The 26019-nt window shown below is 44.5% G+C and overlaps 1 protein-coding gene across 1 annotated transcript in view; it reads left to right on the forward strand.

Annotated features, from left to right (window-relative positions):
* The window catches only part of TMPRSS15 (transmembrane serine protease 15), a 1663368-nt gene that overhangs the window by 1124581 nt on the left and 512768 nt on the right, over nt 1–26019 (forward strand). Inside the window, 1 exon segment of the mRNA XM_069636234.1 lies at nt 19493–19553. Within this exon segment, the coding sequence (XP_069492335.1) occupies nt 19493–19553 (61 nt within the window).

Genomic DNA, 26019 nt, shown 5'->3' on the forward strand with positions numbered 1-26019 from the left:
ATGCTCTGATATTACATCCTACAACTACGAAAGCTAAATGTAAATTCAGATGGACCCTCAGTAATACTCTGCTTTCTATTGTTGATTAATACAAATACGTGGGCCAGAATATTACTAATAGTACCTCAGTGCTCCCATACAAAGCCGAACTAAAATCAAAAATGCGTATCTGAATGGTTCAAGGTAGAATAATTGAAAAGAAGTTCTCCTACATACCAGCGATGACATTTTACAAACAAAAGGTGGTCCCAGTTATTATATATGGAGCGCAATGCAAACAACCAGAAATTCACCCAAAATGGGAAAACATTGAAGGCATATAATGGAGAAAACATTTTTTTGTCGGTAACAAAGAGTATACCTATGGGAATCTTACGATATTAGTTGGGCCTAGTTTCATTAGCTACTATGGCTGCGTGGCAAGCTCTGGCACTGTATAAAAAATGTATAACTAACCATTCTAACGCCGTGACCTTGCTACCGCTGAATGGTCAGAGCAATAGCCCGTTATATGCCTGCAAGATGCATTGTGAACAGCTAATACTGAAACCCTTACTGAAAATCCAGATAAAGCCAAGGCCAGGCTCTGGCCATGGGACTGGAGCACAACATGGGAAAAATGCTCCACCTATTCAATACATTTTCCATGTCAGGATTTTGCTTTAAAGTCTTTACTTACAATTCGCCCTTACCTAGCAAAATTCCCAGACGCTTGTTGAGCTACACTTTTACTGAGATTTCGATTGAATCTTTGGCCGACCAAATTACAAACTGCCCATTCGCTCAAAACATTTGAATGTGGACTTAAATTGTCGATTTTGTAAAGCCAAAAATACACAGGAAACATTAAAACGTCTGATTGTCTCATGTCCCAGTCTAGCACAACAAAGAAGAGACACTTTAAAAAAATATTTAGTCAATTCAGGATTTTAAAGGAAAATATATTATGGTAAAAAATGTTAACGCAGATTCAGTTGTGCTAAATATTGCTACACTTAAATTTCTATTGGCTTTGAAAATACATGATGACGTATTTCTCCATGGCTAAATAGAAGGACATCAAAGTACAATTACACCATGGTACTCTATTCACAGCAAAAAATTGGTTTGCAAACTCATGACGATGCACTTTGCACAATCTATGACAAGGAAACAAAAGTATGATTATGTAATCTCACTGTATTCCACTTGTTGTATGTATATAATGATTACTGTGATGTTTACTTTGTATTTCAATATTTTTTTTGTGTTTTAAGTATTTTATGACTGATAAAGATGCAATCATTGTATGCTAAATGTAGATGATTTTTACCTGTGTCTTACGATTTTCCCTAACTTATATTCTTATATGATCATTGCATGAATTGAAATGCAGTTAAATATTTGAAAAACAAATAAATAAACAAATAAAATAAAATAATATAAATACTTGTCTGGGTGGATCACTTTAATTCAAACGCCATACTACAAAGGGTTAGGTCCAACTCGGTTATGATATAAGGATAAACACACTGTGCAAAATAAAAGTCAGGGTTGCTAAGACTAGCATTTCCCTCGTGAGTGCAGGTGAGTGTGGACCCCTTCCCTGTATCACCCGACCCCTCCCCCATTTCACCTCATATGTCCGTGTGGCTTTGTTTGTGTTGCCTAGCTCCCGTAATGTCCTCAGTGTTTTTTGTCCTGTTTTCTCTCCTCGCTCCTCGTGGTTCGTGTCCCCCTCCCCTGTCTGCCTCCCAGTGTGTCTGGTGACTGACCTCCCCCCATGCATTCATGTTGCTTTGTTTGTATTGCTGGCTCTCCTTATGTCTTCTGTTTTTTTTTGTCCTGTTTCTTCTCTCCCCTGCCCACATCCCAGTTTGACTATCCCCCTCTACTCCCAATTGGCCGCTGACCACACATTTGCAAGCGTTTTGTCATCTCCTCGGTCTCCCTGCACTGCATTTCCCTCGTGCGTGCGGCTGAGTGTGGACCCATTCCCTTTGTCACCCGAGCCCACCTCTCATTTCACCTCATATGTCTGTGTTACTTTGTGTTTTGTCTGGCTCCCCTTATGTCCCCTCGTGTTTTTTGTCCTGTTTATTCACCACGCTCCTCGCAGTTCATGTCCCCCTCCCCTGCCCACCTCCCAGTATATCGTATCTGTTTTCCTTCTCATTCGCCCCATTGCCACTGGCCTCGCAGTTGGAAGAGTTGTGTCACCCTGCGGTCTCCCTGCACTGCAATTCCCATGTCAGGGCAGGTGAGCATGGACCCCTTCCATGCATTACCCTGACCCCCCCTTCCAACTCACATATCCATTTTGCTTTGTTTGTGTTGCCTGGCTCCCTTATGTCCTCTGGTATTTTTTGTCCTGTTTCCGCTCTCTTTGCTTTTTGTGTCTCCTTCCCCTGCCCACCTCCCAGTGTGTCTGTTTGCCCTTTGCCCAACCCCATTGGCCACTGACCCTCTCTTTAGTACAGTCCCCTGGACAACCCTCTACCCTTGAAGACCCTCGATTAAGAGCCCCGAAGCAAATGGTAGCTCAGACACCAGCAGCTCCAGACTGTGTTTGCCTGTGTTCGCTGGTGGAGCATGCAGCGCAGCTGTCAACCAGCAGAGACTGACATGGTAAGAAAGATTTGGGTAGGGGATCAGCCATCGCTGTTCCCTATTTAACTTTCACTCTGTAAAGCAACCAACTGGTGGGGGTGTCTGTACTCCTGCTCTCTATATGGCAGAGGAGAGGCACAGAGGACCCCAGCCAAGATTCACTATATTGGTAAACGTGGTGAGCAATCAAGGCCTAGCTTCTCAGGAGGTGATGCAGGCTGGTTCTTAAGTACAGGGTAGTCCCCAAACACCCACAAAGGAATGTCTACACACTGTATTAGTTAAAACACGGTTCAATGTTATATACACTATCACGATATTACACTTTGTGCTCTGACAATTCTAAAATGGTAAATATATACAGTTCTAGGTGGTACCACAAATACTCTGATTCCATTTAAATGCATCAAGTGTAGTCAGTTCAAATAGCATATGAATAAACACAGTAAAACGATATTAACCATATACTTAGGAGGGAGACACGTTTGTGTGACAATTGTCAGAATACTGGCCCCTACCAGTAGGCAAAGTTCCATATGAGAATCCCCCCACCTGGGCAACCTGTAAATGAAGATGCACTACAAGCCCAGTCCATATATTGTCTATCAGAGTCTTATCTCCTTCTATAGTTCTGCAGCCCAAATGTACCTTGTGTTGTAGAGTTCATCCTCAGGGAATCGATGGGCCCTTCTTGAGTGCACTCCCTTTCAAGCAGGAGCCATGGGTCATCAAACTTCTGAGATGAAGAAAGGGTGAATGTTGTCATTAAGGCAGCAGCTTCGGTCCTTACAGTGTTCCTAGACAAGAGACCGAAAACATCCTGCAACAGGGGAGGCAGGTGGTGCACATCGACAACAATGGTTTGTTGCCGCAAAGAGTTACTGAAGAACTTTGACCCAGCAAGGGCGTCAAGTCGTCGGCATACGGGATGTGACCACGGCTGGCTTCAGTAGCTTCGTTAGCTTCGTTAGCATCTCTGTGGTCTTCAGGTGGCGGGAAACCCACCGGCGGATTCTCCTTGGTCATCGGCAGCCTTGAATTTCTCAGGCAGGAAGAAAGCGGTCAACTATGATGGACAAAGGAGTCCTTGGATCAAAATGCTCTTAGGCAGAGGGAGCACAGTGCTTCTCGTTTTCCTCAGTGGTCCCCTTCTCCAGTCAACAACCTTTCATAGGTCTGTCTTCCAGGAGCTTTGACAAAGATCAGCTGGTGCACTTTGGTCCCTCTTAGCTCGGAAAGAGGTCTCCTTACCAGGTCCTCTTTTGGATCAGTTCTTGAAGACACAGCAGCTTTCAGATTACACAAAAGGGAACAACGGTTCACCTTCTTCTTCTGGCTCGGCTTCGAGAGTAAGCATAAAGTTTCAGCTTCTGAATGATTTCTAGCATTGAGGCCCCCAGATATACTAGTTGATCTCCCATTCATTCTGCTGGGTCACACTCAGACAACCAATCACTCAGAAAGGTATTCAGGCAGTAAATCAGCCAATCAGGTGCACTGTGCATGCAGGCCATTTTCTCCATCTAGATACTCATAACACAGAATGTGGATTCGGACAAGCACTCTGCCATTCAGCACTATACACTGCATTCATACCAGTTTCGGGCAGGGCTGTCACAGTCATTGTGTCAAACACCAGATACTAGACACCCATAACACAGAATACGTATTCGTCAGACAATCCATTCACCCAGGTCCCACCTCAGGGGCGTGCCCACAAAATACAGTCGTTGGGAAGGCTCCAGCCAGTCTGGTTGGCACTTCCCCACACTACTATATATGTCACTTCCACCCAACAGCCAGTCAGGGGGAAGGGACAGTGTCAGGGCTTCCCAGGACTCCAGGAAAACCAAGGTAACAAGCGATGGAAGGCAAGAGGCCACAGGGGCCATCTTGTCTCCATCAGCAATCTACTGGTTCCAATGACAGGGCCTGGGCATCCCAAAATGTAAAATGCTCAGGGCACCTGTCAATTCAGCATGGACTGGCCACCAGCCCGTACTGTGCACTGTGGGCCACACACAGGTGCCCAAAACATACACTAGTAGTACAGGGTCATACTCCCACCCATGGGTGCCATAAGGGTATCCCAAGGGTCTGTCACCAAATCAAATACAGGAAGAGCCGCACCGTCAGGAGTCCCACATGAACTCCTGCATGGAAAACAAGTCAGAACATACATGATAAAGCCATAAAGGATAAGGATTCAGAGGCCTTGTCCCTTTGATGCATTTCCAGCATCACCACTCCTCTCTTATTACTCCTTTTGACTTGAGCTTTTTCTGCATTGTAATGTGTTTGCAAATTAGGATTTTCTAACTCTCTCTTTGAAAGTCAAATCTGGGTGTTTTTGCATTGTGATGTGTTTGTAATTTAGGCGTTTTTGAATTTGGGGTGTGTTTGAAAATGTATGCTTTTCTCCCTCTCTCTAGGAAAGTTGAATTTGGGCTATTGTGCAGTCTTGCTTGTCTGCGGCCCTCTCCCACTTTTCTTCAAACATACCCTTGGTCACCCCTCTCCTCAAACTGCAAGTGTTCCATTCACCTGCACTTTGCACCCTTCTCCTCCCTCCCTCCAAGCGTTACCCTTCCTCCACGTCCTGCACTCTTCTTCTTCTCCCCTCTCTCATAAATTTTACTGCACTTACACACTCTAAATAGTCTCTCAACCTACTTGGAAAATGTGTGTTTGTCTTTTTCTCTGTGCTCCCACAACTTCCCCTCCTCCCCACTGCCCCCTCTTTTTCTGTTACTGCACGTGCACGCTCGAAATTGTCTCTAGACCTAGTAGTAACACTACTGTTGTCCTCTTCCCTGTTCACCCATACCCTCACTCCTTTCTTCCTCCCTGACCCCTCTTTTCTGTTACTGCATTTGCATGCTCTAAATTATCTCTCAACCTTGTAGGAACGTTACTGTTTGTCCTCTTCCCTGTTCATCCCTTCACTCATTCCTTTCTCCTCCCCCTCTCCTCTCCTTTTTGTTTCTGCACTTGCACGCTCCAATTTGTCTCATGACCTAGCAGGAATGTTTTTGTTTGTCTTCTTCCGCTTGCGCCTGCCAAATTTACCTCCTTCTTCCCCTGCCTTCTTGTTACTGCACTTGCACAAACCAAATCTCTCAAGACCTAGTAGGGTCATCATTGTTTTGTTTTTTTCTCCCCTCGTTCCCCTCACTTGTCTTGGTGCACCTCGAAACACCTTGAGCTCTATAGGTGCATTACAAATACCCAATAAATGAATTAAATAAATAAATAAGCTCAACAGCTGTGTGAACCTGCCTCACTGCCCAACTTCTGTGAGGAGATATGTCTTCCTTAAATCCATATAGACATGGCAGAGCAGCACAAAGTGCTGTAAATCATCTGCGTTGTGCCATTTGGAGAAACGTTTGTTTGCTTCACTACGTCTTTCTTAGGTTGGAAGCAGTGCCTTTTGTGAATAGTAAACTCGCTTTGAGGCGAAGACAGATGGCCATTTTCCTCAGATTTTTGAACCATTGGACTTAATACGGCTTAATCAAATGGGATATGTTCTTGGGGTAATGTAATGGGTTGTTTATAACGTGCTTAATACCCAGAGGTTTCTAAGCGTGGCAGCAGGGATCGAACCTGTGTTGCTCCACGTCGTCTTGCTTTCAAAACAAGCACGTTGCCCCTGAGCTATCCACCCCAGGGTAAGCTTTTTTAGTTTAGTTAAAATTGTATGCTCTGTTTCTTGGGTTCTAGTTCCTTCCTATAGTGAGTGTTAAAGGGAAACAAAACCTTTCACCACTGTTTTCTGCACTTCATTACTAAACATTTGTTTCTTGGTGAAAAGGTCGACGAACCCAAGAGTCTTTAAGGAATATTTTATTTATTTTAACCATGGTAAAGTGTTGCCAAACTCTGAGTACATTATGTCTGCTACTTGCTTTCTAGTTAATGGTAAATGTGGGTTGCCCCATAGCAGCATCCAGTAGAGTAATGGCTGCAGCAGTATATGATCTTCAATATATGCCACATATTTAAGAGATAGCCCGTAAACCCAGGTACACACCCATCATTCTTCGGAGGAATTAGTTCTCACTGACTTGTACTTCTTTTGTGAATTTATAACCCCAAATGCAGGCACTGTACTTGATCAACAGCAACAATTTATTCTGTAGATGCTTGTGATGTAGTCTAGAGGTAGCCATCCTATTTTTTTCTCAGAATTGATCCATTTATCTGCAATGCTTTAGTTGCTTGGTTTTTAATGTGTAGATTCCATCTAAGATCTCGGGGAAATGGTAACACTAAGGTAGCAAAAACAGCTTGACCAGTCAATTTCCCTACATTTATTCAATACTGCCTTTCCGACTGGTTTACTCTTGATATAATATGATATGATAAGTCATTTATAGCGTTCTTTTACACAAGTGTTTCTAGGCGCGACAAGACAAGGGAGGAAAGACAAAGGGAGGACAGGGCAAACAATCTTACTAGGCCTTGTGTCATTCAGATTGGGCAAGTGCGAGAATGAGAACTGCAAGGGGAAAGGGAGGGGGGGAGAGCAAGGGAGAGGGTAGGGGAAAACACAACAGCAATGCTCTGAGTGAGTGCAGCCTGGGCAGCACGGCTATGGGTAGCGCAAGGAGAACAAGCGACTGTAGGCTTACTCTTACAGCCCTTAAGTGTGTAGTAGGCCCAGAGGCAGTGAAGGGGAACTAATCAAGAAAGAGCCTGGTACTCAGTGAGCCTCTGAGGGTAGCCAAGCAACCAGTCGGTACAGCAGACAGATAGGTCAGCATGGGAGGGCGAGAGAGATGCAGACGAGAAGAGGAACGTTTTGGGCTGCTTCCAGAACTCAGGTGGTCCAGCTCAAGTTTGAGAGGGGCGGGGAGGAAATTCCAGAGGGAGGCTGCTACACAGGAGCGAGATCTATCTCCCACTCTCAGCCTGGAGAAGTGTCTGACTCTCAGAGAGTTGGAGGAAGCTGAGCAAAGGGCTCGAGAAGGAAGGTATTTTGGAAGAGAGCATGGATGTAGTGTGGTCCCCGGCAATAGAAAGCCTTATGGACAATGCAAAGGGTCTTGAACTTGACCCTTGCAGCCACCGGGAGCCAGTGGAGAGATTTCAGGGCTGGAGAGGTACAGTCCCTGAGCTTGAGGCCAAGGATATGTCTTGCAGTCCAGTTCTGTATTAGTTGCAAAGGGCAGAGAGTAGAGGAATGTGGATTGAGAAAGAGGCTGTTGCAGTAGTGCAGCCTAGAGAGAACCAGGGCTCTGCATACAGTGAGGGCCTGGAGGAAAGTGAGAAAGGGAATAGTCCCTTTGAGGAGGTGGAGCTGGTAGTGGGACATATTGGCAACGTCCAAGATTTGAGGAGAGAAATGGCGAATGGAGTCAAAGATGACACCAAGGTTTGTTGCCTCTCAAGAAGGCAAACAAAGACGGTTTAAGGTGGGCGGCCAGAGTGAGAGAGGGAAAGCAGGGGCAGAGGTCCCACTGAGAAGCATCTCTGTCTTACTGGCATTAAGGCAGAGATCATTGGAAGTGCACCAATCCTGAATCACAGATAGTCACTCAGGAATGAGTGAGAGAGGAGAGGAGGCTGAGGGGACCCTGAAGGAAAGCTGAGTGTCATCCGCATAAACCTGAAAATTAGAGGAGAAGGTAGAGAACAGGTGGGTCAAAAGGGCCAAGTAGAGATTGAAAAAGCAGGGTGAGAGGATAGAGGGATGTGGTACACCACAGTTAGAGAGAGAGAGGTGGTAGAGATAAAAGGACCAAGTTGGACCTGGGAGGGGCTGTCCAAGAGGAGGGAGGTCGATTCATCAGGATGGTGTGGTTAACCATGTCGAAAGCAGAGGAGAGATCAAGAAGGAGGATGAGGACAGAAGGAATGCTGGAATCAAGGTTAGCTAGCAGATCTTCACAAGTGTTCAGGGGAGCAGTTTCCGTGCCTCTGATAGCTCTGAAGCCAGACTGATGGCCATGGAGACAGACAAAAAAATCAGTGTGGAGAGTAAGCTGTGAGATGGACAGCTTTTCAAAGAATTTGCAGAGGAAAGGGGTGATGGAGTGTAGGTGATAGTTTTCCAGGCAAGTAGGATTGGCAGATGACTTCTTGAGGAGGGAGTGCACAAGGGAGTGCTTAAGGAGAGAGGGGAAAGTTCCAGTAGTGAAACAGTGATTACAGAAATCAGCCAAGGCTGAAGCGATGGTGTCAATATGGTCCCTGAATGTTCTAGAGAAGCAGGGGAGCACCTGTTTGGATGGCATTTTCATAGATTGTACTTGTCTAGTAACCTTGTCAGGTGTTGTCAGAGAGAAAGAGGAAAAACGAGGAGGACAGGGAAAGATGCCAAGGGGGGGCCGAGAGAGGAAGAGAGAGAGCAAGAGGAGATAGAGGACATGATGTCCTGAGTTTTGGCAGAGAAGGGAGATGCCAGAGCTGTGCAGAGGGCCTGGGAGGGAACAGGAGAGGTAGAGACTGCAACAGGATTGGCCTGTTTCTTGCAGATTCTAAAGAGTTTGGCCGTGTTGTTAGAGGCCGACGAGAGGCAGGTTTGAATGTGTGCTCTCTTCTTGGACAGGACAGAGAGTCTGTATTGCCTTTGGAGCAGGCAGCAGGCCAGTTCCTCTCAGTCTCACTGCACTTTTGTTTCAGGGCAGCAAGGTCGGAATCATATTAAGAGTTGCACTTGGAGTTAGGCTTCAGCCAGATTCTCATGACAGGGGCAAGGAGGTCCAGGGTGTTGGAAGTAGAAAGATGCAGATTAGAAAGGGCTGTGTCAGGGTGTGAGTCAGTCGCAGGAATAGGACAAGCAGAGAAAGTAGAGGCAAAGGCATCCACTGACACACGCTTCATGAGTTGAATGACTGAGGAGGTAGGTGGCATTGCTGGGGGGAGGGCTTTGCCTGAGGGACAGAGAGTTTCAGATGAGAGGAGAGTGGAACGTGGTCAGTGCAAGAGATAGGAGTGGTGAGAGGGTTAGAGAGGGGGATGTCTGAGGTCATCAAATGTATGTCAAGCAGAGTATTTCAGACCAGAGGGCAGAATGGAAAGAGAAAGAGTGTTGCAGAGGTTGCGGAAAAGCCCAGAGGAGGGATTAGAAGCATCCAGTTGGAGGTTGAGATCTCTGAGGTGGAGAAGTTGAGAAGTAGAGGATAGAAGAGGGATGTCATAGGCCGGAACCCACTCCTGAAAGATAAGGGCTACTCCACCTCCAGGACGGTTGGTTCTGGGTTCGGAGATGATCTTGTAGCCCACAGGGAGGAGAGTGCCAATTCTCATGACAAAACTGGCCATAAACCATGTCTTGGTTAGAGCAAGGACATTCGGTTGAGATCTTCAAGGAGGTGACGGATGGCAGAGGAGTATTTGCCAGCAAAATGAGAATTGAGAGTAGCGATGTGGAGCAGTTTGCCACATTTGAAAGACTTCTGTGGAGGGGTACAGGCTTGAGGTACACCCTGCTGAGGTAGTAGAGGGGCCTGAGGGTAGGCAGAGGAGAAATATGAGGGCACCAGAGTGGTGGTGGAAGGAGTAGCATGAGAAGGGAGGAAGTTGATAAGACATGGGAAACACCTATCAAAAAAGAGGAGATTGGGCTGAGGGCCCTGAACCAAGACGGTGCTGTTCATATAGACATTGATGATGGTCTTGGAGGAGTGGAAGGGGGCCAAGAGGGCCTCCCACCTAGTGCCACCGTTAATGGGAGAGGAGGAGAAAGGAGAGAGAACAGAGACCATATGAAGGGTCCATAAGTCTGGAGAGGGGACAACACAGAGGATGTCAGTGAGAGTCTGTCGGGAGGAAGCACTGGTATAAGTACCAGCGATAGGGAGGCCTGGGTTGGAGACAAGGACATCCCTCTTGAACCTCTTCCTTCTGGACATAGTGAGGGGGATAAGGTAAGAAATAGAGTAGCAGTTAGAGAAGATGGGAGAGACAGAGAGCACCAATATGGGTGGGAAGGAGGGAGGTGGAGGAGAAGGGGGTGAGAGAAGAGAAAGGGATGCACAGCCTTATGGCACACAACTCAGAATGTGCAGGAGGAGGAGGGGGCAGAGCCACAACAAAGGAAGGCACAGGAGTGGAACAAGTAACTCACAACAATGAATGGCGCGCTTTGTAAGGGGTATCTAGGTGGGAGCCTAGAGAGAACCAGCAACAATTCCACAGTTACCGGAATGCGAAAACACCCACATTCAACTTTCCTAGAAGGGGGAAAAAAAGGCAAGTTTTTGACCACAGCACAATACAACACACCCAGATTTGACATTCTTAGAAGGAGAGGACAAAGGCTAAGTTTTTGAGCACAGCACAATACAACACACCCAGCTTTGACTAACCTAATCAGTTGCAACAGGTTGATGGCTGCAGTCTACGTGCTACCATGATAAACAACGGAAAACACCGCTGGAGCTGTCCTTAGCCTCTGGACCTTGGTCGAGGGGCTGCCATGGCAGGGGGTTCCTAGGGTGGCCAGTTTAAAGGGCCCACCAACCAATGGGAGCACGGTGGGAGGGGGCAACAAACAAGGAAGCAACCGGACAAAGGTACTAGAATAACACTTTTACAAATGCACAACTTACTGTGCCATGGAGCACCTGTCCTCGCCCCATCACCTGAGAAGTTAACGTTGGTATTTCCTGATGATGGTGGGGTGGCCTGTGGGGACAGAGGGATAAAACACATGTCAGCAATGCTTACCTGTTGTCTGAGCAGGGGTTCGGCCCCTGGGTCCTCCTGGTCCGAACAGGCGCAAACAGGAATTTCTCTTTTCTTCATCTGCCCTTCGCTTTGGACATGCGGGCAAGAGACACTCCTGAGCTAAGAGCAGAAAGGGAGAGGCAGGGCTAAGAAGGTGGGTTGTGCTTAGGATAGGTGACCTCGATCCACTTGCATCTACTCACCAACTGCCAATGATTGCTGATGAACACTACTTTGGACCGGTTTGCATTGATTTTTAAATCCTTTTGTCAATGAAATCATTGAACCGGTAACCAGTGTTTGTATGGCAATTTTAGTTCTTGCTATCAGGACGTACATCACCACATATATCTTTTGGCCTCTCATTTTGGGTGCGTCACTTGTCAATTTGCACAGGGCACATGATAATTAGTTTATACATAAATTGAAGAGTAGTGGTGCCTTGTCTCACTCCTTAACTTATTCGGACTGCCTGGTTTCATCTTTCTGTGTTAGCCGCCGTCTTTCTTGCTGATAGATTTGTGTGCATTTCATCCAGAACTGTCTAGAGCTTCTCACAGTTTACACAGTCAAATTCCATTGAGGCATCCATGAAACCTAGATAAATCATGCTTTTATACCCTTGCACATATTTGTCCAGAATAAGGCTTAGGATCATGGTTTAATTGATTGTGCCTACACCCTCCCGAAAGCCATGTTGGTATTATGAGAGATTTAAATTTTCTTTTGCCCCCAATCTGTTATCTTTCAATGCAATGCATGATCAAACCACTTTGCTGTGATGACGATTAGAGTAATAGGCTGAGAGCATACAGGATTTTATACATTGCCCTTCTTAAAGATCAGTATTATAATAACCTCCCTCCAGATATTTGGGACGTTGTTAAATATCCAAGTGGCTATAGGCAACCACACAGACCTTTCATGTTAAAAAACCTGATTGAGACTGAGTCTGACACAGTGGCTTGCTGTTAGCCATAACTGATGATACCTTTCCTACTTTGCTGATGGATAGTCTTATGAGTTCATCTCTAGATTTCACCATGTCCTCATTTCCTGCAAGAGTTTGGCCAATATCTGGTCCCAGTCACTCCATGTCATCGCTTTGCGTGTTGTAAATCTCAGCAAAATGTTGTATCCCTTTAGCTTGGGCAGATTTAAGGTTACCCCTCAGGACATCTGCTACCATTCTCCAGTAGGCTTCTTGATTGCCTGTTGCAGAAGCCTTCTCTAAATGTATCCAGGCCTGCACCGCCAATTCCAATTTCCTGGCCGTTAATGCCTTTTTATAAGTTGCTATGGCATTAACTATTTCTGCTTGAATTCTGTCTTGTTCCATAATTGCATTCAAGAGTGATCATTTGGCCATCTTGCATTTTGTGTCAAACTATGTTGTTCTCCTATACTGTTTGGAGTGCATTGTATTTTTCTGAAAACATGATATTCCCCAAGCCAGCAGCCTGGCATATTGCGTGTTACCAATATACAGGCATATTTCCATATCATCCAAGATGTTATGTATAATCCTATTTAAGTGTATGTCCTGTTCAGTGTGTTCCCAGTGCATCGCTTTATACCAGCCATTATTGTTCTTATTTCCCTCATTCTGATTATCACATCTGCAAATTGATTCTTTTCCATTCTTTTCCATTCCTTATCGTTAAGATGAGGGGATCAGGAACACTCTTGATCCTCTCGCTACTTGAAAGTCTACTGCCCAAGACCAATTGTCTACATATATTAGGAAGTAGTGGATTGTTGACCAATATCTTGCATTTGTAAATGTGTGCATCCTTGGAGTGTCAGACGGGAATCTGCCTTTAGTCACCCTGAACCCCAATTCAACAAACCTATCTACCAGTCTCCTGCCTTTGCTATTGCAACTAGCTTCTGTGAAGACCGTGCAGGGGATTCTGAATAACAAATCTTCCTCTTCAGTGTCTTTCGCACTACCCCTGAAGTTGCCCATTTTCAGGTTGAAGTCTCCCCTTCTAAAAATGTATTTTTTGTTGGAGTGGCAGCAGGGTTTCTAACAGCATGCATTACTTTTACCAGCTCCCATAATTGCCCTACTGCAGTATTACCTTCGTTGGGTTCTCCTTCTGACTCTGTACTAACTAACCTCCAACTCACTAACACCCTGGACATTCTTGCTCCTTTCATGTGGATCTGCATGAAGCCTACTGCCAAATACAACTCTTGGTATGACTCTGACTTAGCCACTTTGAAACTCATCCAGCAACAAACTGGCCTGCCGTCTACACCATAGGCAATACCGTCTTTCCATCAGTTCGAAGAAAAGAGCTCATGTCCAAGCTCGCATCTCTGGAGCCACTAATAACACAGCCAAACTCTTTAAAATCTGCAAGGAAGTCGCCAATCCTACCGCAGTCTCCTCTTCTCCTCTTCGCCCACTAGCCTTATGCTACGCACTAGCCTCCCACTTTTCCACCAAAAATCATGACATCCTGTCCTCACTTTCATCTGACCCCCTACCTCCCACCTTCTCTCACCTTTTTTGGACTAAACTATCTCCCCATACTCTCCTCCCTCTCTCCCATTGCACCAGATGAGATCTCTAAAGTTGTCCGCTCTATGAAAGTCTCCTCTAAACAGGTACTACCCTGCTCCTCCAGAACATTCAAGGAAACATCAGCACTCTTGTCCCTGCCTTGGCTGACCTCTGCAACAACTCTTTTGAAACAGGCCCTTTCTCTCAACCCCCTCAAGAACTCTCTTGTGCACCCTGTCCTAAATAAGCTGCCTGCTGGCCCCTCTTGCCCGGCTAACTATCAACCTATCTCTCACCCCTTTCTTGGGCACATTCATGGAGAAGCTGGTCATCCCCCAACTGACCCTCCACACCAGAAGATCTGGCTGCTTCCATGACCACCAGTCCAGTTTCAGGGTAGTCAGAGGCACCAAAACTGCTCTCCTGAATACCAGAGAAGACCTACTCTCTAATCTGGACTTTAACACTCCTTCTGTTCTGATCCTCCTTGATCTTCCCTCTGCTTTTGACACTGTCAACCACTGCATCCTCATACATCACCTCCGCGATATCCTCGGCATCAAGAACAGGGCACTGTCATGGCTTATCTCTTACCTCTTGAACAGAACCTCCCAATTGTAAATGGGTCATTTTCTCTCCAACACCTCACTCTCTACCTGTGGTTTCCCACAGGGCTCTATCCTATCACCATGGCTCTTCAATATTTACCTGGCTCCTCTGGCTCACCGGATCTCCACCTGCTGTCCTCATTTCCAGTGTTACGCAAACGACACGCAGCTCTCTCATTTGGACTTCCTTTTCCTACATCTTCCTCCACCTCTTCCTCCCTCATACATGACTGCCTGACTGCTATTCAGGCACAGTGTTCTGCCAATGATCTTTCCCTTAATGCCAGCAAGACAGAGATCCTTCTCATTCGGATGCCTGCTCCTTCTTGCCCCCTCACTCTTTGGCCAGACTCCTTTGGTCCCCTTCCTTCCCCCTCTTGTGAGGCAATAAACCTTGGGATCATCTTTGACTCCTCTCTTTCCTTCTCTCCACACATCACAGACCTTGCCAAGAAGTCCAATTTTGCAGTGTAATCTCCTCAGGGGCATTCTACCTTTAATCAACAGCCTGTCTCCCCCTCTGACCAGAACCAGATTTTTTTTAAGTTCCGGAAACTTAGCAAGATCTTCCTTTTCTCATCTTCCTTCCCCCTCCTCCTCCCTTGCTAAATGCTCCATCTGCCACTGGACTGGGGCCTGTTTACCTCAGAGTCATACAAGTGCCAGACCACCCCCACCAACCTCCCCCAGCATCCTCTGACAGCACTTGCCCTTGGGCTCCTTTTCCCAGACTATCCCAACTTAGTCCTCCTCTCCACTGCACTCCCCCCTCTTTCACTGGCACTTGCCGCTTCGGCCCAACCAGCACTTGCCCTCCCACACCCATGGGGGCACCCCACATCTGCACTTCACAATCTACCCCTCTCCCCCTTGCACTTATCACCTTGTTCATGCACTTGCACGGTAGGATTATCACAAGACCAATATAACCATTTCTTTGTTGTTGTATTCTAAGGTTTTCACATGTCCCCACCACTTTTATCTTGTGGCACCTGCAAACACCTCTGTATAGGTGCCATACAAATGGACAATAAATAAACGAGGTGAGTTATTAAGGTTTGCTATGCACCATGGATGCCATTCACCCATTCTATATCACCAATTCTATATGAATAATTAGTAGTGTAGGTGAGTGAAAATGTAGGCAGATACTCCTGTATTCCATTGTGCTTCAAACATAGGTTACCAGTCCGCCACAGTCCTCCTCTCCCTACTTAATATCCCCTTTACACTAAAGGCTTCAAAGTTAGCCAAGTGGATCGTTTCCAGCTCCCATGATTCCTACAGAAACAAAAAGGTGGATTGGTTCAAGAAAGCCACCTATTCTGGATCTTTTAATCTGTTTCTCAATCCAGAAATGTTCCATGAAATAATGTTTATATTGCTTGATTGGTTGCCATCTTTGTTAGGACAGTGTCGGCAAAATGTGTGTTATACAACTGTGGTATGACAGACTGCTACAAGCAGAATGGTGTCTTGACCTCCAGTATGCCATTATCTCAAAACTAGAGCTATTTAATCCTAATATGTATATGCCCAAATCTACTCCTGGAAGAGTTGTTAACAAACCTAGCCAGGGTGTTCTGTAGCACATGTAGTTGAGAAAATAGCGAATTCTGAAATACCATTTAGAGAGAGTTACAATAGTCAAATGTGGGTCCCAATATGGTTATAACAAGAATGGTGCAATGATCTTCTGAAAAATACAGCCTGACTTGCCCAAAAAGCATCAGATAACAATAAGTGTGCTTTAAGACTTGATTTAACTTAGACACCATAGAGGGATAAGAATTAAACAGCATGCCCAGCATTTTGAGATGTGTACTTTTATTGACAATTTGCCTAATGTAAAGTCAGGTAGGATTTGTAAGAATTTGAAGCGAGTCAATGGAGGGATGACAATTAAGGCTTCCGTCATACTTCGATTGAGCCCCTTCTAATTTTGGGTCATCCATAGTTCAACACAGCTGAAAATACAAGTTGGCCTTCACCCATAATATGCAAAAGTGAATCCTTAATATCTAAAAGAGCATTTCAGTGCCTCTACTTGGGAAAAAAAACATATTAGTGATCACCCACGATATGATTCTAACTGGGGCTGCAATTGGAGGGAAGCGGGTTGGTTCCAATATCTTCAATATATATGATGATTTGCTGCATTTTAATAGCTGGCACAAACAGAAGAATCCAAAGAAGGTTTTATTTCAATAGGGGCATGCCCAGGCTTGTTTGAGCATGGATAGCCTGAAGGAATTTGAAGACAGCCAATGGAGGGGCAACAATTAAGATTTCTGTCTTACTTTGATTGAGCCCCTAACAATTTTGGGTCATCCGTATTTCAACACAGGAAAACATAGATTGAATTTGGCTAACATTATGATGGAAGTGATATCCAGACAAAATATTATCTCTGTATTATTGGCATAGTTTTGGAATGTTGCACCTAACTTTAAAAAAAGCTCACAAAGGGATTTCAGATAAATGTTAAAAAAAAATCTGAGACAACCATGTCTGTGCAGGACTCTATATTCCACGAGTTCTAAATTCAACTTATCCGTGCCCATCTATAACACAAGATATAAGAATATTCAGAAATTAAAGTAACAATTTCGATGAGAAATCCAAAGCCTGATCAATTTCTCTGAAGAGCTGACATAACAGGCTGTGATTAATAGTGTCAAATGCTGCAGCATCTATCTGAAAAACTTGCCTTTTCCTGTAATTCTTATAGGAGGGTTGAACATTTTGTGACAGTGTAATAGTTTTTTCAATAGGGTCTTGAACAGGCTTGTTTGAGCACTTCTGGGTCCACACCTTCCGAAAAGGAGGAAGAGATTATATTACTAAGGAAGCACCCACACAGATTGACACCATTGATAACAACCGAGGTGGGTCATGGGTCACTAGGTCAGTTAGAAGTTTTAAGGGAAGCAACAATATTCTTGACTTCATTAACAGAAACAGGCTGAAAATCAAAGAATTGGCTGTCGAGATGGTGCACATTGCAGGCATTACAGGAGAAGTGAAGAAGTAATGTTCACAGGTGACACCCAATGAAGATAGAGACATCCTAATAAAGTCTCTGATCTGTATAAATGTATCTTTAAAAGATGTTTTTTTTGTTGTCTTACCGTGAATTGGAGCAACACACATGGGAGGATTAAAATTCTTTCTTTTTGAAATTATTGAAGATTTAAAAAAAAACACTTTAGGAAAAATTGACTCCAGATGCAATGAAAGGACCATTCTAGAATTTTTAACATCAATCATCCCTGTCTAAATTCAGAGTCTGGCACTTTGGGATCTTTCCTCCATCTTTGTTCTTGGCTTCTAAGGGCTGTTTTTAAGACAATGAGATGAGGGTTTACCATTTACTGCCCACATATTGTTATTACATTTTTTTGGCCTTTAGAGGGGTCACTGCATTGACGATTACGGGTATTATAAAGAGTCACCATGGCATCAGTATTGATAGTACTATTACAGTCATCCACAATGTTATGACTCAGTGGGCTCAAAGAGTTAACATTAATCGGACCATTCAACAGGATGTTTTGAATGTCTGTCCAAGCCGATATTCCATGATATTCCTGATCCTTCCTGATAAATATCATAGCTTTTTTTAATATTAGCACAACCCCTCACCATGTTTCTGATATGTAGACAAAATAGCAAAGTGGCCGTAATAGCTGGTCCAGAGTGATATTTAGGCCAAATTAAATGTCAAATTGTATAATTAAATGAACAATATCATGATCATGAGAGGGAATTGTGCGTGCAATAATAAGTGTCCAGTGACTCACAGAGGATGAGAACGAAAATGCCTCAGTCCTATTTGGCTCAACAGAGAGAATCTCAATAGCATAAACAAAAGTCCTAGGTGGACATAGCAAACTAATTGACAAGTCGGCTGAAGTAAAGGGCTTCCGCGATCCAGATGGATCAGGTATTTTGTAATATAAGCTAAGATGTACTGCCTGAGGAAGTGGAAAACAAGAAGATTTGATTTCATTGGATTGATATGATTTGACCGTGGAATAATTGTTCAATTCCGTAGTCAATTCCGCCATGAACCCAATTTTGCCACGGGCAAAATCATACCAATCCATCTCCCTCTCCATCCCCCCAATACATCCCCACCTACCCCCCTCCCCACTTACCTTTCACTCTCTGCTTTCCATCTGACCCTGCGGTGTCAGTTCCGTCCCTGCAACGCGGGTCAGAACTGATGCCTGGGGGTCCCTTACTCTGTTTTATTTATTTATTTATTTTTAAAGTCCCCCGCAATTCCAATGTCCCAGAAGCGGGGGACACCCCTGCAACCTTGTGCCCCTTGTTCGCCATAATGGAACTGTGTGGCCCATTTGACTGAATTTTTGATTGTACGTCATTTTGTACTGCCTAAATTCAGTCAAATGGGTCATACCATAAAAAAATATTCGCTCAAATTGGCCAATAGCGTTTCACTAGGGTTCACTTTGGTTAAATGGGGAGCAGTACTGGTGTGAGGCATAATATTAACAGAGGGAGAAGATGAAAAATATGTATGTGGTTCTGCCTGATCAGAATGGTAAAGTGCCAAGTATTTTGCTATGATAAAACTGTGCCATGTGGACATAATGCCAAATGTACAACAGCAAAGAAAGAAGAGAAACTAATCATTAAAACAATTGTACTAGCACAGTTCTGCTCCAGTACAGCAGCAATCGTGCTGTGCCACCTGGCCACAACAGGCAGAAACAGGCTTTGCTTCAGTGCTAAGGGCTGACGCATACCAGGTATGCCTACTGAACACAGGGAGGTGACACTGTCTTGGCGACCCCGCAAAGCGAGTTGGGAGTTGAAGTTCCTAAATCTGCTGCAAAACACAATTGAGATGTGCCTTAATAGCATTAGCCCATAAACATGTATAAGACCAATTAAAAACAGAAATGACTCACATAGTATTATTATTGCTATTAGTATTATTATCATTATCATTATTACTATTATCGATATTATGTAAGGTTCTAGAAATGTAAACACAACAAATGTCTACTGAGCAATGTATCTCTATCTTTGCATTTTAGAACGGTAAATAGAACCTCATCAACCATGTATGGAGCGAATGGAACTTTTGTAAAAGTAAACATAGCAGAAAACGGCAGTCTAACGCTGACTCCAAGGTAAGCAACGCATTGGGCATGGATTATTACAAAGTCTTCATTATGGTTTCTGAGTAACGTACTTTATCTTTTTTAAACAGAACTCTAAATACGTATTAATATTTTCCAAAAAGCCAGTACGCATTTACTACTTGGCTATATGGCAATGTTTCCCACACTTCTCTACCCATTGCATTTCTTTCTCTGCAATGCTTTGTGCTGTTCTTTTTTTTTAGTCAACCTATCCAACCAGATTGATCAATGCTGAAATTAGGGCATTTATGAGGCAGATGTTGCAAGTGGGTATTTTACAACACACGTACTTTCCAACACTATCCATTCCATTTTGAAGATATTATTTATTTATTTATGTATTTATTTATTTATTTATTTCATTTGTTGCAGCGCTTTGAACCCTTGGCTATCTAGGTGCTAGTTACATTATGAGACGAGAAATACAAAATATGCAAAATACAAGAAACAAACGAGAAACCATGGGGTAGGGGTAGCACGATGTCATAAAGTCTTGGTTTGGGGAGCTTTACATGCAGAGAGTAACGGTTGAGAGGAGGCAGGTATCAGATTGTCTTAGTGTATTAGCTCAGGGAGCTTTATGCAAAGAGCCATGTTTTTAGGATTTTTCTGAAGGTCCAGTACGAAGGTTTCTCTCTCAGGGTGATGGGTAGATTGTTTCATCACTTTGGAGCCATGACAGGAAAGCTCAGTCCTCTAGTGGTCTTTCAGATGAAGTTAGGCACTCTGAGGAAATGGCTCTTTGTGGATCTTAGAGGGCGAGAGGAGTGTTTTTCCCCACCCGGCATGATAAATAGGCCGGGGCAGACTTTGTGGTCCACCTGTGTGCGATGGAGATTGTCTTGAATTTAATCCGTTCATGGATTGGGAGCCAGTGGGCTACTGTCCTGGCCTCTGTGACATGGTGTGACATGGTCGTGCTTGGACAAGCCTATGGCTGTTCAGAGGACATTGTTTTGGATGGTTTGCAGCTTGTTACGTCCAGAGGTTGCTGCAAAGAGGGCTTTGCAATAATCCAGTTTGGCTCTGGTGATGGCTCTGGCAATAGAGAGGTTGTGGTGAGGAATGGTTTGTTAGCGTACAGTAGTTTTGCAGCATAGGCAGCAGAGGAGACAATTGCGTTGACCTGGCAAGAGAGGTTGAGGGTGGCATCTAGGTAGATGCTTAGAGTTTTGGCTGCAGAGGATGTTTGGTTCTGGCTGCCGTCAATGTTGAATGCTTTGTATGCTAGATCCATGATGCAGTAGGTGGTGTCAGAGCCTACAATGAGGATCTCAGTTTTGTCGTCTTTGTGGCATAATTGGTGAGTTCCCATCCAGTACAGGACAATATAAACTGACTTGATGGTGGCAGCATCAAGTTGGTAGGTGCCTGAGTGAGGGAGGAGGATTTGGGTGTCATTGGCATCATTTGTATGGGATATGCCAAGGGCATCCAGGTGATCAAAAAGGGCTTTAGTATAAATCTTATACAGGGTTGGGGAGATGCAGGACCCTTGTGGAACTCCACAGGTTACTGGTTTTGGTGGGGCAACATGGTCGCCCATAAAGACACAGGAGGATTTGTCAGCCAAAAAGGATCTGATCCAGTTTTCTGCTTGTGGGAAAATGTTTTCTGTTGTGGTGAGGTGGTTGCAGAGTGTCTTGGGGTGGATGTGGTTGAATGCTGCTTATAGGTCCAGCATGAGAAGCAGGGTGTGTTTGCCTGAGTCTTTGAGATCATATAACAGTTTTTTTAAGTCCACCAAGGTGATTTCAGTTCCGTGCCTTGGGTGGAAGCCTGATTGACAGATGTGTAGGATGTGGTTGTCCTGAAGGTACTGTTGGATCTGGATATATGCTACCTGGTCGAGGATTTTAAGGATGAAGGGTATGGTGTTAATGGGGCGGTAGATGGTAGGGATGATTGGGTCAAGGGAGGTTTTTGTTTAGTAGTGTGAGGATCCAGGCTTCTTTCAGGGCGGTAGGCACTGTTTTTGTTGTGAAGGAGGAGTTGAAAATAGTAATGATGATGGGTGTCAGAGTCTCTCTGCAGTCTTTGATGATAGAGGCTGGAAAGGCATCTCCTTTGCATCGGGAGGGCTTGAGGCCTTTGATGATATTTGCTACTTTGGGTTCTGATGCCGGGCGGAAGTCAAATGCGGTGATGGGTTGGCTGGTAGGAGGTGTGAGGGGCGTGGAGGTGGCTGGTGGTATTTTGGGGAAGATGGCCAATTGCTTGGCACGGATTATCTTGTGGAGGGAGGCGATTTTACCGGTGAGGGCTCATTGTACCTTGGTACACCAGGTGTCATCTATGATGAGGTTTGTGGGAGGGGGAACTGGGGACTCAAATTCACATAAGATCCTGAAGAGTTCACAGGTGTTGGACTATGCTTTATTTATTCTGGCATTGTAACTGCTGCCTTTGATGGTGTGAATCTCTCTTTTGTAGTTTTTGGTGAGGGAGGTATACTGGACTTTGGAATCTGGAGAGGGGTCTTTTCTCCATGCTGTTTCGGCGGCGTGTTTCTTGGCACTGGAGGCAGGGAGGTTAGGTGTAAAAAAGGCATTCTTCTTCAGAGTTGCTTGGCTTTGCAGTTTCGCAGAGGGGTTAGTGTGTCAACAGCTAGTGCAATGACGTTGTTTTACAGTTTGACTAGGGTTTCTGGGTTCATATCCGTCTTGGATGGCATTGTAATGGCTGAGAGGAGGGGTGTGAGATGGTCCTTGTTCGGGTTTTTGGTGTAGCAGGGTAAGGCTTCACGTTTCATTGAGTGACAAGGGCTGGGCCTCTTGTTGATCGGGAGATCGAATCTAATGTTGTGGTGGTCAGACCACGGGCAGGTCCATATTAGTCCAGTACTTGTTTTAACTATGCATTCTAGGACTTGTAGACCTGGATTAAAATGGGAAAATATGAGTTTCATGAATGTAATAGATAATTTTGGCATGTGTGGTAGACAGGCAAGTTAACTAGATATACATAGTAAAATAAACATGTTCACCTCCCAGTTATTATTAGTCCAGCGCCTATTCAAATCATGAAGACACTGGGCCTCTTTACGAGTCAGCCCACAACAGTGGCAGTAAATCCGCTGCCACTGTTGTTTCCGGACCGGCTGATTCCGAGTCCTGCAGGCGGGACGTGGCACTCCCGCCAGGTCTGACCTAGCGGGAGTAACACCGCCCGCCTGCAGGCAGACATGGAAACACTAGCTCTGTCATAGACGAAACCAGTGTTTCCATGGTCCCCATCCCCATGGAGTCCTATGGGACTGGGGATTAACAGAATTCCGCCTCTGGAATTACCGGGTCATCGGGGTTGTAATGCCCCGGTGATTCCGGCAATCACAGAGGCGGAATGGTATTATGGGTCCAGCGGTAGACTTCCGGTTTTTCCGGCACGGCTACCGCTGGACTCGTAATGAGGCCAATTGCCATTTAAAACTGTTTCAACTCCAGTATTTAATCCTCATGTTAGTTTAATGCCATTGCATTCTGGTCTCATAGTTTACACTTGTGCAAAACTGAAATTCCGAGATTCTATTTTGCAGCTAAAGATTGTTTTCTAAATATATATGTTGATGTATTTCCACTACAAATAAATTAATAGGACTTGATTCCTGAAGCGTTTTTCAATGGGAAGCACCAATTGAAAAAAATGCTTTGTGAATTGGGCTAATAGTGTTGGACAGTGTTTGAGGTGAACCCACTCAAATCATTGAAATATTACTTAGAGTTTTACACAACATTTCTGGCGTTTATAAGAGTTTTACTAACAACGATTGGGAGAGTGAATTTTAGAGAAAGTGTTTCAAATATGTTAGAATCATATGTAAAATATCTGCCAGTGGCTCAGTTCTCATTTAAATCAATGTTGTGGAGCATGGCACATGCTTTCAAAGGGGCTTTCCAATCAACACCCAACCGGGCATCACCAAATAAACGCACATTCAGGAATGATTGTTGTTATTCTTCACACGAGCCGCAAATAGAATGTAAAAGAAGAAGTGCATGGTTCTATACGATATTTCTGCATTACAAAGGCCGGACACAAACATTTGTTACAGCTGATTTTGTGTGGCCTTTAAAATGCGAATATATGAGATTCTGATCACCCCCCACTTCCCAGCAAGGTGATCCCACCCCCACCCTCTGCCACTGGATGTATTGAAAATCAGGCGGTTTTACCTCCATTTCCTCCCTTTTGCCCCCTCCCTTCTCCACCACAATCATGCCCCCTCCTCTCCCACAAAGACATGCATGTATGCACACACACATCCGCGCACACACACACACATACAGACACACTGTAAATAGGACTTACCATGCTCCCATGTCCTCCCTCTTCTGCCCGCGCCTGTCAGCCCCTGCACGCACTTGTGTGCAGCAGGGGCATGAGAGTTTGACTTATAAAGACCGCTCTGTGTGGTCACAGAGCACTCGTTCTAAATCGGTCTTTTATCTATTCGATGAATAGAAAAAGACATTTTCACTCATTACCGATGTGCACAGGGGAGTTGCAAGGTCTGGAAAAGACCCGGGGCTACGCTGATGTCGGAACTGTTGGGACTGGGGGCTAGCTAGTCTTTTGGCTGTAGCTCCTGAGATTCTATCCGGGGCTACAACCAAAAGATCAGGGGCTATAGCACCCTCAGCCCCCCCCTAGCAACGCCCCTGGATGTGCACATGTGAAAAACACTGTAGAACATATTAATACTTACAAAGTGTAAACCTGGAGGGCATTTTGAGTTAATTAATGACAAGGAACCTTGCCAGATGCACTGCCTACAACTATCAATGACTTTTTAAGATTGAGTCCCCCACGCGGCTTTAGCACAATTTGTGGAATATATATGTCTCAGTAATCAGGCAAATGGATGTTACCTTTCAATCACCCCTCCACTTGAAACAACACACATTATTCCCAGGTTAAAACATTGGGCCCAATTCTACTTTTTTGTCATTGTGACTTAAAAGAACATCAGAAGTGAGATCATTGTAAAGTAACTATGAAAATTAAACAGCATAGTTAGGTGTATGTGTGTGTGTGTGCACGTGTGTGATTCCTCCTCACTTTCCCAGGTTCACTTGTCTAGAGTCAGGATGGGAACTTTGAGTGTTGACCTCCAGTTGAAGAATGTCAACCAATGGCACACAAGCTTTGACCAATAATACCATATTTAGAAATTCCATCAAATGCTGAAGATTCTATGAAGAAAAACAACTTTTACCTAGGCTTCCAGAAGTCTAAGACATTTTCCTAGCATGTTTTCTAAAGCATCTGTAGAAAGAAGCTTTACAGGAAAGATTACATCTGTAGTTATACCACTTCTCTATTGAACATCCAGTGTCCTCTGCAGTTCATGAGTGAGGGCACTAGCTATCGCTAACTCCTAGGAACCCACATTTTGGCAAGTGTGGACCTCTATCTTCAGTGTGTGCTGTCTGCATACATTTCGAGATCCCTGTCTTTAAGGTTGTGATTCCTGATAATGGAAAGGGGGGAAGCCTTGTACCAGGCAAGGGAAACATAAATTGAGCTTTCCCACAAATTCATGCCAGCTAATGATACTGTTCGAAAAATTGACCATAGTTGCTTGGGAGCATCGTAAGTCCATTACCAGTTTTCCCGATTCAACTGATTGTGAAGAAAACACAACTGTAAATGTCTGCTTGGTGACTGTTGGGACGTACCCAAAGAAACATGAGGGCTAAACCGTCTCAGATTAGGATGTTATCCTTTTATGGGGAGAGCCCTAATGGAAAACAGCTTTAGAAGTCTCTACATTCTTCAGTCACTGGTCCATATCCTGATAGGTCAGATTCTGCTTTCTTTATTCCCAGGTTGTTACATTGGACCAGACTACTATGTTTGCCCTCATGCAAATTAAGAAATATCCTCAGAATCTCAGATTTGCTCCTCCTGACTTTTTCCTAATTCACACATCTTAAACCATGAACAAATCTATGGCTACTTGCAATATCTTTGAAATGATTATATGCAAATGTGATTCACAAAGGTGTGCTCTGGGGCATCTCAGAGATGATCCAGGCTTCTCTAGACTTGCTCCATATTTAATCTTTGTGAAAGAAATTAGTAAGGGCACATGTGAGATGCTCAAATCATGTCCTGATGCGCTCCACTGAAAATCATAGGGAACCAGGCCTATAGAGCACCATTGAATTATGTATCAATGGTGATATTGTATTTAACATTCATATTTGTACAATAATGTACCTCCCCCTGGTTTTTCTATAGCTCAGAATTTAGAAACTCCTGCAATGTTTAAATCTGACACCCTTAGAAAATCCAGAAGCTAAAATCGACACCATTTTGTCACAGAGGTAATAATCAAGACTGAAGGAAATGCACGCCAAAGCATAGGTCAACCATGACTTGCATGAGAAGCAGCTCTCCATGGTTCATTCAGTCCACATCACTGTAGTATTAATCCAGGATGTGTCATTCG

This window comes from Ambystoma mexicanum, chromosome 7p (genome assembly GCF_040938575.1).
Source record: "Ambystoma mexicanum isolate Mex_15411 chromosome 7p, UKY_AmexF1_1, whole genome shotgun sequence".
NCBI classification, from domain to species: domain Eukaryota; kingdom Metazoa; phylum Chordata; class Amphibia; order Caudata; family Ambystomatidae; genus Ambystoma; species Ambystoma mexicanum.